The sequence below is a fragment of the Triticum aestivum genome, chromosome 3B, assembly GCF_018294505.1.
Source record: "Triticum aestivum cultivar Chinese Spring chromosome 3B, IWGSC CS RefSeq v2.1, whole genome shotgun sequence".
Classification (NCBI taxonomy): Eukaryota; Viridiplantae; Streptophyta; class Magnoliopsida; order Poales; family Poaceae; genus Triticum; species Triticum aestivum.
The window spans coordinates 19,780,557-19,791,782 of NC_057801.1; the positions used below are offsets into that span (position 1 = coordinate 19,780,557).

The 11,226-nt window shown below is 46.2% G+C and overlaps 2 protein-coding genes across 2 annotated transcripts; one reads left to right on the forward strand and one right to left on the reverse strand.

Moving 5' to 3' along the window:
- Nucleotides 1-1,281: 1,281 nt before the first annotated feature.
- On the forward strand, nt 1,282-5,632 carry LOC123064419 (disease resistance protein RGA5-like). Its single transcript, XM_044487908.1, has 4 exons — nt 1,282-2,620; nt 3,010-3,904; nt 3,948-4,969; nt 5,081-5,632. The coding sequence occupies exons 1-4, from the start codon at nt 1,785-1,787 to the stop codon at nt 5,265-5,267; spliced, it is 2,940 nt and encodes a 979-aa protein (XP_044343843.1). The 5' UTR covers nt 1,282-1,784; the 3' UTR covers nt 5,268-5,632.
- A 2,504-nt stretch (nt 5,633-8,136) lies between these two features.
- LOC123067172 (E3 ubiquitin-protein ligase SINA-like 11) lies at nt 8,137-9,327 on the reverse strand. Its single transcript, XM_044490087.1, has 4 exons — nt 8,740-9,327; nt 8,577-8,581; nt 8,398-8,426; nt 8,137-8,297 (listed from the first exon to the last, which is right to left on the reverse strand). The coding sequence occupies exons 1-4, from the start codon at nt 9,325-9,327 to the stop codon at nt 8,137-8,139; spliced, it is 783 nt and encodes a 260-aa protein (XP_044346022.1).
- Between the last annotated feature and the right edge of the window lie 1,899 nt (nt 9,328-11,226).

Sequence of the window (11,226 nt, forward strand, 5' to 3'; positions counted from 1 at the left end):
TGGAATATGGACGCTTGGTAAGTTCTGGTGTCCCTGGTGGTAGATCAAGTCGAGATCCGGTGGTAACTTCAGTTTCCTCAAGTGTATTGCATGACTTGTGAAGCAATTGCTGGATCGGGTTGGGGTGAGGGGGGCGGGGGTAGGGGACGGAGATGAATGGTTGAGTTCGTCGTTGGGGCGAGAGAAAGGGGAAGAGGAGGATCGATGGAGAGTGTTTGTTATATTTTCTTGCTGTGGAGGTAAGAAAGTTGGGGTTTAGTGGTGGCGCGTGATGGTTGTGGGCCTGGGTCACGTGAGGGGCCCTGAGATGGGCCTTGCGATTGCCTCGGCGGGACGGCTCGGCCTTGCGCGCTATGCGCACTCGGACTTGTGAAGGTGGGGATCGTTCGAACCTATTGTATAGATACGAACGTTTGGCACTTATCAGTCCTAAAATATATTTAAGAAGTTATTTATCTCACTTAACCCTATATCACTTCTTTAAAGAAAAAAGGTGCAAGAAGTGCACGGAATTATACCGTAAACCGGCATCAACACAAGGTTCATATAGAAAATAAAAAAAGAAGTACCAACGTATTACAACCTAGATATTGAGCAAAAGGCTAGACATAAAGCAAAAAAGAGCCCGTGATCGGTGAAGACTAATCTTATTATCATCTGATGGTGAGTAGATTGCCACAATCCTATTCCACACCGCGTTTGCCGCCACGGGATAGAGAGATTGTTTTTTTATTTAGCTCCAGGGTGTCCCTACACCCTCATGAACAGTAATTGGAATGATTAACATTTGCCCGTTGTATGCCGTTAGACACAGAAATTGGAATTGTTGAATTCTCGCATTGTCTCAGGGAACAAATCATGTGGCTGACAAACTTGTTGCAAGAGTTTTACCGAGAAAATCAATTGAAATTAGGCGGATGATGAATCTTTAGTTTTATTTTGAATTTTCTTGTGAAGGATGTGCGGCATGACGACTTGAAAACAATCATGGAATCCCATGGAAGCAGCTCCCCTGACGTACTGCACATGCCGTTGGGGGCACTGACATGTGGGCCTGATTCCCGACGGGCCCACCTGTCAGTGGCCAAACAGCGCAGCTAATGAATCAATGAATCAGTGGGCAAATCGTTGTGTCCATACATTTGTGCCGCACGGCAGAGGATCCACGTCCGGGATCCCATGTAGTCCAACGCTTGCTTTACAGCTCAGAATCGGGTGGGCACACAGTCATCAGTCCTCATTAGTCATCTCCAGACCCCAGATCCGGAGCACCGACGACGGGAGACGAGGGGAAAGGCAATCAATCCCCCAGATCAGATCTAGAGCTGCGCGTGCCCTGAGCTCCTCGCCGTCGCCGGTGGTCGAGTCGAATATCCCTTCATTCGGCTGCAGCTCCGACCAGCCCACCCCGGAGGTTGGTGCGGCGGGGGCTCCGACGAGCTCCATCTGGCAAGCGGCGGCGGTGAAAGAGGATTTGCATCCGACAGCTGCGATCCGATTGATTTTGGCTAGTCGCTTGCATCGGTTCATGATTCAGGTTCGATCCCACTTCCTTCTCCTTTTTCAAGCACAGCTACCATGAGGTTCAAGGGGCTGATTTGAGTGCTTTCCACATGGTAGATGCAGTCAACAGACGCACGTCTAGAGTAAGGCTGCAACTAGAAAGGAAAATCAGTCCTGGGTGTGGCTACCAACTTCAGAATTGGAAAGATGATTTAAGTTCTTTCCTCTAGAGTTCGAAAAAAGGAAGGAAAATCTGTCCTGGTTGTGCAGTTGCTGGTTGCATGGAGGCAGCAGTGGTGAGCGTGTCGCAGGGCGCCATAGGTGCCGTCCTCGCAAAGCTTGGCGGCCTGCTTGCTGGAGAGTACACGCTGCTGAAAGAAGCGAGAGGCGAGATCATGTTCCTTAAAGCTGAACTTGAGAGCATGCGTGTATTCCTGGAGAGGATGTCGGAAGCGGAGGAGGAGCCTGACAAGCAAGCCAAGTGCTGGGCGAACGAGGTGCGTGATCTGTCCTACGGCATCGAGGACAGCGTTGATGAGTTCATGCTCCTGGTGGAATCTCAGTCCAACTGCGAGCTGCATGGATTTAAGGGGTTTATTTATAGGAGCATCAACTTGTTGACGACGATCAACACTCGGCATAAGGTCGCCAAGGAGTTCCGAGGCCTCAAGAGGCGTGTCATGGAGGTGAGCGAGCGACGTGTGAGGTACAAGATTGATGATGCTGTCTCAAACCCAAACAATACAACCATAGACATTCGCCTGCTGGCACTCTATGCGGACACAGCGGGCCTTGTGGGTATTGACGGGCCGAGGGATGAATTAATTCGGCTGATGGCATGTGAAGAGGGTGGTTCTGCACAACAGATGAAGGTCCTCTCTATTGTGGGATTTGGAGGGCTTGGTAAGACTACATTGGCGAACCAGATTTACCACAAGCAAAAGCCGCAGTACCAGTGTCATGCTTTTGTTTCCGTATCCCAGAAACCAAACATAAGAATGATTTTGAGAAGAATGCTCTCTCAAGTTGGCTATGTAGCGCCCGATGGAACCAACACGGAAATATGGGCTGAGGACGAACTGATCAATGCACTCAGAAAATTCCTTAAGAATAAGAGGTAGGCCTCCGTAATTGACTGTAAGAGTCTTGTTTGGTCTTGTAACTGTTCTTTTTATCTTCCTAGCACACTTTTGGCGAAATTTCTGTACCCTCTATAGAGGTCCTGGTTGAAAAGCTAGAATGCAAGATCTTTTTTTATCTATTCTGAAAATAAAGTTCCAGAAATAATCTTGGTTCTCACAAATGCGGACAGAAAATTCAACTTTAACCACTAGTACTTCATTACATAGACAAGTATAGTTGCATTTTCAACAGTCCACTGATAAAGGTTCTTTTTGGTGTTTTGGCTGTTTAAGACGCAGTTGCAGAGACTGAGTATAATTTACTTTTGCCTATAGTTTAATATTGCCTCGTACTTATTGTAGTTTATATGAAATAATTTTGCAGGTACTTGATTGTAATTGATGACATTTGGGATGAAACTACATGGAATGTTATTAGATGCGCTTTTCCAAAAAACATGGATGGTAGCATGATAATAACAACTACCCGAATTAATAATGTGGCTACAGCTTGCTGCTGCAACCAACAGGGCTATGTTTACCAGATGAAGTCACTAAGCAACGAAGACTCAAGAAAGCTTTTTTTCAAAAGAGTATTTGGTTCAGAGCATGCTTGCCCTATGTACTTGGAGGAAGTTTCAGCTCAAATTTTAAAAAGATGTGGCGGCATGCCTCTTGCAATTGTGACTATATCTAGCCTTTTGGCTAGTGAACGAAGCAAAGTGAAGGAGCATTGGGTGCATGTAATGAATTCTCTGGGCCCCAATTTTGAGTTGAATCCAACGTTGGAAGGAATGAGGCAAATACTGAGCCTTAGTTACATAAATCTTCCTCATTATTTGAAGACATGCATGCTATATTTGGGTATGTATCCAGAAGACTATATAATATGGAAAAATGATTTGGTCAGGCAATGGGTAGCCCAAGGTTTTGTAAGTAAAGCACAGGGGCAATATCCAGAGGACGTTGCAGAGGGCTATTTTAACGAGCTAGTTAACAGAGGCATCATTCAGCCAGTTGATACCGATCATAATAATGAAGTGTTATCTTGCAGACTGCATGATATGATGCTTGACCTTATTATACACAAGTGCAGAGAAGAAAATTTTATCACTGCAACAGATGACATCCAAGACATGATAGGTTTGTCTGACAAGGTCCGCCGACTCTCCCTCTATCTGGACGGTATAATAGATGGCACAATATTGGAAACCACCCAGCTCTCACAAGTAAGAGCACTTGCCAGATTTGGTAACTCTGCATATGCACCTCCTCTTGAAGTTCAAGCATCTCCGAGTTTTAAGTCTTGAATTTCGGTGGCAGATACCTGACCTCACTGGAATATCTCATTTGTTCCAACTAAGGTATCTGAAAATTAAAGGAGATGGTAAATTTCAAGTTCCGTCAGATGTTGTTCATTTGGGCCAGTTGCAGCACCTGATCGTCCCTCGTAGGACAAATTTACCCAATGGAATTGGCAACATGAAATCTTTACGTACACTGGAAGAGTTTGATGTGGGCTTGAATTCTACAGACAACATCAGAGACCTCAGGCATCTCATCAATTTAAGGGATCTTCGGATATGTGATGATCGTCCGAGGAAATTTCGAATACCTGATGGTCTTTACAACATGGATGCATTGCATGACATGGAAAGAAGACAGCGTTTGGATGTTTTGACATGTTCCCTTGAAAAACTTTGCGACCTCAGATATCTGCACATGGATTCTAACATCAAAGTTAGTTATGTGTTGAGTTCGCTATTTCTTCGGAGGCTTCATATGCTGTGTCCGTTTCCGAAGGTTCCTAACGCGATTGGAGAGCTCCATAACCTCTTTGATCTTGATCTCACAATTGAGGTGTTGGAAGATGATATTGCAATCCTTGCGCAGTTGCAATCTCTTAACCGCCTTAAATTGCAAATCGAAGGGAAACCTGAAACTGAAGAGAAGGTAGTCATTTGTAGAAAGGGATTCCCTTTTCTCAAGCATTTTTGGCTATTCTGCTTCAGGATGTCACAACTAACTTTTGAGGCAGGGACAATGCCCAATCTTGAAAAGCTCGAGGTAAGAATCAATTCGCCTTACGGTGCTGCACCTACGGGCATCGAGCACCTATTAGGCCTCAAGGAAATCCTTGTAATTATTGGGGGATGTGGTGACGAGGGATCCTGCAGTACAAGAGCTGCACTGTCAGCGTTAAGGAAGGCCATTGATATGCGCTCAAGTCGTCCTACAGCTAACATTAAGTGTATTGGCAGTTGGCTGTTCCTTGGGCACCTACCCGATGGCTTCAGCTGGAGGAAGTACGGCCAGAGAGATATCCTTGACGCCAAGCACCCGAGGTTACCAAAGGCTTCTTCTGAACTCACCTGAAACTAACATTTTTCTTTCCTGGTTGCATGTGCTGCATGTGGGAGGCTGACCATGTTTCTTGTTAAATTGAACTCTTGCAGAAGTTACTACCAATGCTCTGGACGGAAATCGGAGGGATGCCGAGCGACCAAGCATGTGCAGCGCACAGACGATTGCGATGAGCTCTTCCATGTCGTGTATAAACGAAAGCACACGTGTACACAGTGCATGATCCCGCTGCCACAACCTGGACAGGAGCAGACCATCCAGGTGCCCCAGCCCACATAACGGCATTCCCACCCATAAACGAGGCACACGAAAAAGCTAAAAAGTAGAGTGAAGCCAGTCATTACGCTGGTAAGCATCATTTTGTATCTCGGTTTGTCAAGTGTTGCTTCCTTTCATTTTTATTTATTTCACTTCGATGTAATATATACTCCCTCCGTTCCCTAATATAAGACCTTTTAGCTATTTCAAAATATTGACCACATGCATGCTAAAATGAGTGAACAATCATACTGAAATGTGTCTACATACATACGAATCAAGAAAAAGCTAAAAGGTCTTATATTAAGGAACGGAGGGAGTAGTTGTTTAGAAGTTCACCACCTGTACCCGACAGCTTAATCGGGTCTGATTCTATATTCAGTTAATTTCCAATACAGCAATGTGATGGACTGGTGGTGTAACCTTATTTCAGCAGAGCAATTGTCTCCTGCTGCGTGCTCGTGCTGTTGTGCCGTCCTGTTCGATTATAGCATCAATGGTATAGCTTCTAAATGATCCTCCGCAGTCATAGAATACATTGATTTTTACTGTACTTTATTACTCCCTCCATCCCAACATAACATCTTATATTATACTCCAAAGCTACAGTATAATTTGTATTCCTATGTAAACTAGTGTAAGACATTTTAGATCACTACTTTAGTGACCTAAACGTCTTATATTTGTTTACGGAGGGAGTACTAAGTTTATTTGTAGAGGCAAACCCAATTGTGGTCAGGTCAGGTACTTTGGTTCCATTTTGGTGTGTGGGTACTGGTTCTGGCTGCATTGGACGGGATAACCACAAATTATTCAGTAGAGAAGAGTACAACTCGAAACAACGGAAATCATTCGCAGCCTTTACCTACAATGTCTGACTGATGATTCACACTCAATGTCACAAGAATTTACAATGTCTTGACGCAACCCTGAACTCTGAACTCTGGCCAAGGAAGCTAAACAATTAATAACGGGCTACAGAATTGCACTCTCTTACTAATTACACACTTGGTCTAAAGATGCTACATGCTCCAGTCCAGAGCCTCCCCAAATACACTAGTATATGTTTGTGCTTCTGATGGTCCCTGCAATAGCTGTGTTGTTAGCCTTGTAAGTTGTAATCTGTGAGCCAGCATGAGGCCATGGCGCCTAAAGCCTGGTCACTGCGTCCACAGGTCCGCGCTGTATCTGGAGCTGGCCTTCCTGGTGCGCTTCGAGGCCATGGCGCCGCACGCCGCCGCCGGTCCGGCCATGCGAGCACAGCTCGCCGCGCCGGCGTCGACGGCGTAGTAATCCCTCCGTCTCTTCATTGGAGGAGAAACCAGCAGAACAGATGAGGAGGAGGTGGTGATGGTGCTCGTCGGCCTCTTCTTCGGCGGCAACAGCGATTCCCGGGTCTGGATGCTGGTGGGGAGTGAGCTGCACCCGGCAGCTAGGTGGAGCTGCAAGCCCGTCCCCGTCGTCGTCGTTGGAGATGGAGATGCCGCTGCGGCCCTCTTCTTTGGCGGCAACAGCGATTGATCGATGAAGCCCGTCGTCGTCATCGGAGAAAGATGACGATGCCGGAAGAATTCGTTCCACGATCTCTTCTTCGGGTATGGGGGAAATAGGTACCATGGGAGGCCGGGCGTACGTAATATAAAGGCCTGTTCGGAGGGACTTCACTCCACAACTCCACTCCCGGAGCTGGTGGAGCAGCAGTTAAAAAATGCGGAGTCGGGAAAGTGGTGCTCCGCAGCTCCTCGGATTTCATGGAGCCGGAGGATTACCGAACGGCTCCTAAATATCGGTCCTCCAGTTCCATGTCCTGGTACCGGAGTAGAGCCGGAGACGGTCCACGGCAGTTCGTTCCGAGTCCCCGTCCGGAATCGGACTGGAATGTTTTTTTTTTACATATTTCAGTAATTTTAAAAATTAATTTCAAATCTTTTTCAATAAATTGATTTTATTTATTCCATAAAAACTAATTTCATCCATTCCAAAAGGTGTTTCAATTCTTTCTAAAAACAGATTTCAATAATTTCAAGAGGCTAATTTCACTCTTTTTCAATAACTTGGTTTCGGTTCTTACGAAAAACAGATTTCAATAATTTTAACAAACTGACCACTCAGTTTTAAAAATAAATTTCACCCATTTCAATTCCAGAACATGCATTTCAGAACTCATATTTATGTGAAACACAAATCAAAAAAATGCATTTCAATTTACCGGAATTAATTTTAGAAATACGTGGTTTCACATATTAGAATTAATCGGTTTCACATATGAATATCAGAAAAAAATCACATTTCACAATTTACCAAATCACTTTCAAAACATATTTACAAATCAACAATATGTGCTAATATCACTTCTTTTTCAATCTGAACCAAGCAACTCTGCCATATTTCACAAAATCAGATGGTCGACATATCTCACATACATGACCAGAAGGCTCCAATTTGGTTTGGGGAACAGCGGCCCCTAGGGCATCCGGCCCAGGACCAGCCCATGGAGGGCAGATGCATCAGATGAACGAGATCGATTAGGCCACACAAATCTGATAACCAGAAGCGTTAATGTGCGAGAGAGCTCCTAGGGTGCTCAGATCGGCCAAAAGCTGCCAGGTCGTGAGAGGGCTTGATTTAGGTTTAGCTTTACTGTCTTAAATTACATCTCGCCATAAGGTTTTCTATGTAGATGTGTTTTTTGGGCCAGAAGAAATAAAGCTCACTCGCTGGCTATAGAGTTGTGTTTTTTTCTTTCTTCTATTCATTGGTTGAAATGATAAGTTTTTTATCGGTTTTATATTTCTTTCTTTTTTATTATTTCCCTTACAGTTTTTACCTTTTTTATTTTATGTGTTTTCTTTTATGGTTTTTTTGTTTCCATTGATATTTTTATTTTCATTCATTTGTTATATTTATCTTTCAACACCAACAAGTTGTATCTTTCAACACCAACAAAAAAGATGACAGCGTATGCAACAAACAGCATTTGAAATCTATGGCTAGGTACACTTATATGGTCAATGTAACCCACTTCACTTGTTTCAACTCCAAACAGCAACGCATGACGACCAGCTTGTCAAAAGTGTAGACACCTATTAAAATTTCATTATTTGCCACTTATTGTCACATCATAAAAATGCATTAAAGTTTTCCATTCATGTTCCCTGCGCAGTTTGGTCCATGACACGACTTCAAAGTAGCAACATCAAAGATTGCATCAAACGGCAAACCCAAATGGTCATTTAGTACTACTTCAGACTCAGTTTCACGGCGGTGTCGCAATATTCACAACTCGAATATTTTATCCAGTGCCTCCCAAATCAGGAAAACATTCCTTACATGAACTGGAACACCAAAACAGAGTGCACTTCATCGAAACAACTACGAAGCAGAGTCTGAGATCATAGATCCTCTTAGCACATACTGCAAGTCATGAAACCCAAAGAGTGAAGGCCGCGAACGTCCACGTTGAACCTTGCCACTTCAATCATACACCGTGTACTGGTTTCAGACATATGGGCTCATGCACCTTTGCTTTAGGATTAGGATCATCAATGGAGAACGTAAGCAAGGTACCCTTTCCATCATCAGCTATCTCATCTTTGGGCAGAATTAAGTTGTATCCCTTCGGTAGCCCATCAGACAATGATGAGCTTCGTATCTTGTAAACTGATATCTGATAATAGCTGGTACTAAAGGAGTGGTAGGACACTGTACATTTGAACTTGAAGTTTGTAGCTTTAGGTTGGATGCAGACGACAGAGATGCCATGCCCGACAGGCTCTAGTACCACGTTGAGTAGGAAAATTTGTCTGTCTTTGGTACGCAGAAAGTGTAAGCCTGGTTCTAGGCGGAACGTGACATCTTCAGAGTATTTGATGGTTGTAGACGGCCACTTGTGCTGGGTAGTGAAATGGTCAAGGAGGGCATCGGTTACCCCTGCAAAGCTGCAGCTGGACTCCGGGCAGAAACATGGAGCGTTCGGGCATTCCTTTTCGTGTTCTTCTTTCTGGTAATAAGTGAGCTTCTCAGCGCATCCATATTTGACATTGGAACAAGGTACCGTGACTGATTCCATGAGACGCTCCATCCCTAAACAGCGCTTGAAGGTAGTTTCGGCAGAGCATAAGTGACACTTGTTGCGCACAAGCTTCGGACGGCAAGAGGAGCATATGAAATGCCCCACAGAACACTGTGCAAGTGCAACAAACAGGAAGGAGCATCAGTGAGAGAAACTTTTTTAACGGAAATAAGTGTTGAATGAAGTACTACAATAGCAACATGATAAGTTAAGTACCACAAAAAATTATGCAACTATTCATGTAGGGGCTCGTGTTGGTCCATGCGACATGCTAGTCTGTAAGTCTGAACTTGTGAAGTTTTTAGTGTGATCGATATACAACTCCAAAGGGGAGCAGACCAAACATAATGCTATTAGAGATGTAATATATCATCTGCCCCCGACCCATATATAGCCTACTAGGGAACAGCTGCGGACTAGAAATCGGTGTACATAGTTGCTAACAGTTTCAGTCTCGATCAAACTAGTAGTGTCCTAAATAATTCTCTACAAAAACGAAATTTCAGCAACTCCATTCCAAGAAACTGGTTTTAGCAAGTAGCCTTCTATCCAAAGGTTATTTAATCATAATTTTTAATTTCATCTGAACTTTGAGATACAGGTAATTGAATATATGCACATGTAAGTACCTGGTATATCGGAGGTTTTAGGGGATGAAAGCAGACGGGGCAGTCGAGGGCGTCCATCCCCATGCTGACATTCCGCCTCTTGCCGCTGCTCTCCCCATCTCCATGGGCTTCTACTCGTCTCTTGCTAGAGGTACCACCCTCCATCGCCACCAAAACTCTTGATCTTACAACCTCACCAATCTGTTTCTGGGATACTGCCGTGGTTCGGAAAGTAGTAGTAGCAGGTGATACCTCCAGTGCCCGACATATATAGGCAGATGTGGCCGTGGGAGCTGGAGAGTCTAGAGCCCATCCGTATTCCAAGATGATAAATGGGCAATGGTACCGAGGAGGAAACTGGTTCGCTTTTACATACGGTTGGAAAGAAAACCCGGTTGAGGTCCTCCTTGTTGACTGTGCCCTTGGCCGCCCGTTGCTCCGACGGCGTGCAATACTCCAATCCATGATCCGAGGTGAGGAGACACACACTCATGCTACTTTTCCCCACTGCCCCCGCTTCGCTCCGCTCGGGGCGACGCGGGCGGCGACCCACCCTAGCCACCGAACCCCCTCCACCTCCCTCCCACTCCTCGCCGCCGCCCGAGGGGTTGCCGGCGAAGGCTGTGCGACTGCCAAGGAAGGCGGCGGCGAGGCCTTGCTGCTTCGTCTTCTCGCGGAGGGCTTCGGAAGCCGAGGCAACGGCCTCGGGCGGTGCGGCGGCGCCGGCTCTGCGGCAAGCGGCGCTCGCTGGTGCTCCTCCTCCCCCTTGGCTGTGCGGGCGGCGAGCGGTGGAGGCGTCGGGCGCAGGTCGCGGCGGGTGGCCTGGTGCCCCTGGCTGCGAGTCAGATCTGGAGGTCCTTCCTCGCCCTTCCTTTGCCTTTTCCCCACTGTATGTGGTGTGTGGCGGTTGATGGTCGCCGGATCCATGGAAGGTGGGGACGCCGGAGGTGCGAGAGAAATCTTTGGCCGGCTTTCCGGTCACGACGGCGGCGACGCCTGCTGGCGCTGTTCCCCTTCTCGAAGGCGCCGTCGAGGTTCGATCCCCGCCCCCTCCCTTCTCATACCCGGATGAAAACCTTAGCCAGTTCTGGGCTTGGCGGCAGCGGCGCGGCATCCGCGCCGTCACCTTGCTGAAGGTGTCGTCTTGGGCGAGTTGGGGGTGTGCACTGGCGTTTTGATGTGGTTTTCCGGCGAGCAGCGACATGGCAGTTGGAGGTAGCGCTGGGAAGCCAATTTTCACAAGATTAGCTCCTTGTATTTGTCTTGTAGACCGGCCGTGTGTGTGTGTGCGCTTGCCGGT

What these genes read in the sequence shown, in the direction of transcription:
- LOC123064419 (XM_044487908.1), top strand. Translation starts at nt 1,785, where the DNA reads ATGGAGGCAGCAGTGGTGAGCGTGTCGCAGGGCGCCATAGGTGCCGTC. An exon ending in CATATGCACCTCCTCTTGAA is followed by an intron (nt 3,905 to 3,947) that starts GTTCAAGCATCT and finishes TTTCGGTGGCAG; the next exon opens with ATACCTGACCTCACTGGAAT. An exon ending in CTTGACGCCAAGCACCCGAG is followed by an intron (nt 4,970 to 5,080) that starts GTTACCAAAGGC and finishes GAACTCTTGCAG; the next exon opens with AAGTTACTACCAATGCTCTG.
- LOC123067172 (XM_044490087.1), bottom strand. Translation starts at nt 9,327, where the DNA reads ATGGAGCGTCTCATGGAATCAGTCACGGTACCTTGTTCCAATGTCAAA. An exon ending in GGACCAAACTGCGCAGGGAA is followed by an intron (nt 8,298 to 8,397) that starts CATGAATGGAAA and finishes CTGGTCGTCATG; the next exon opens with CGTTGCTGTTTGGAGTTGAA.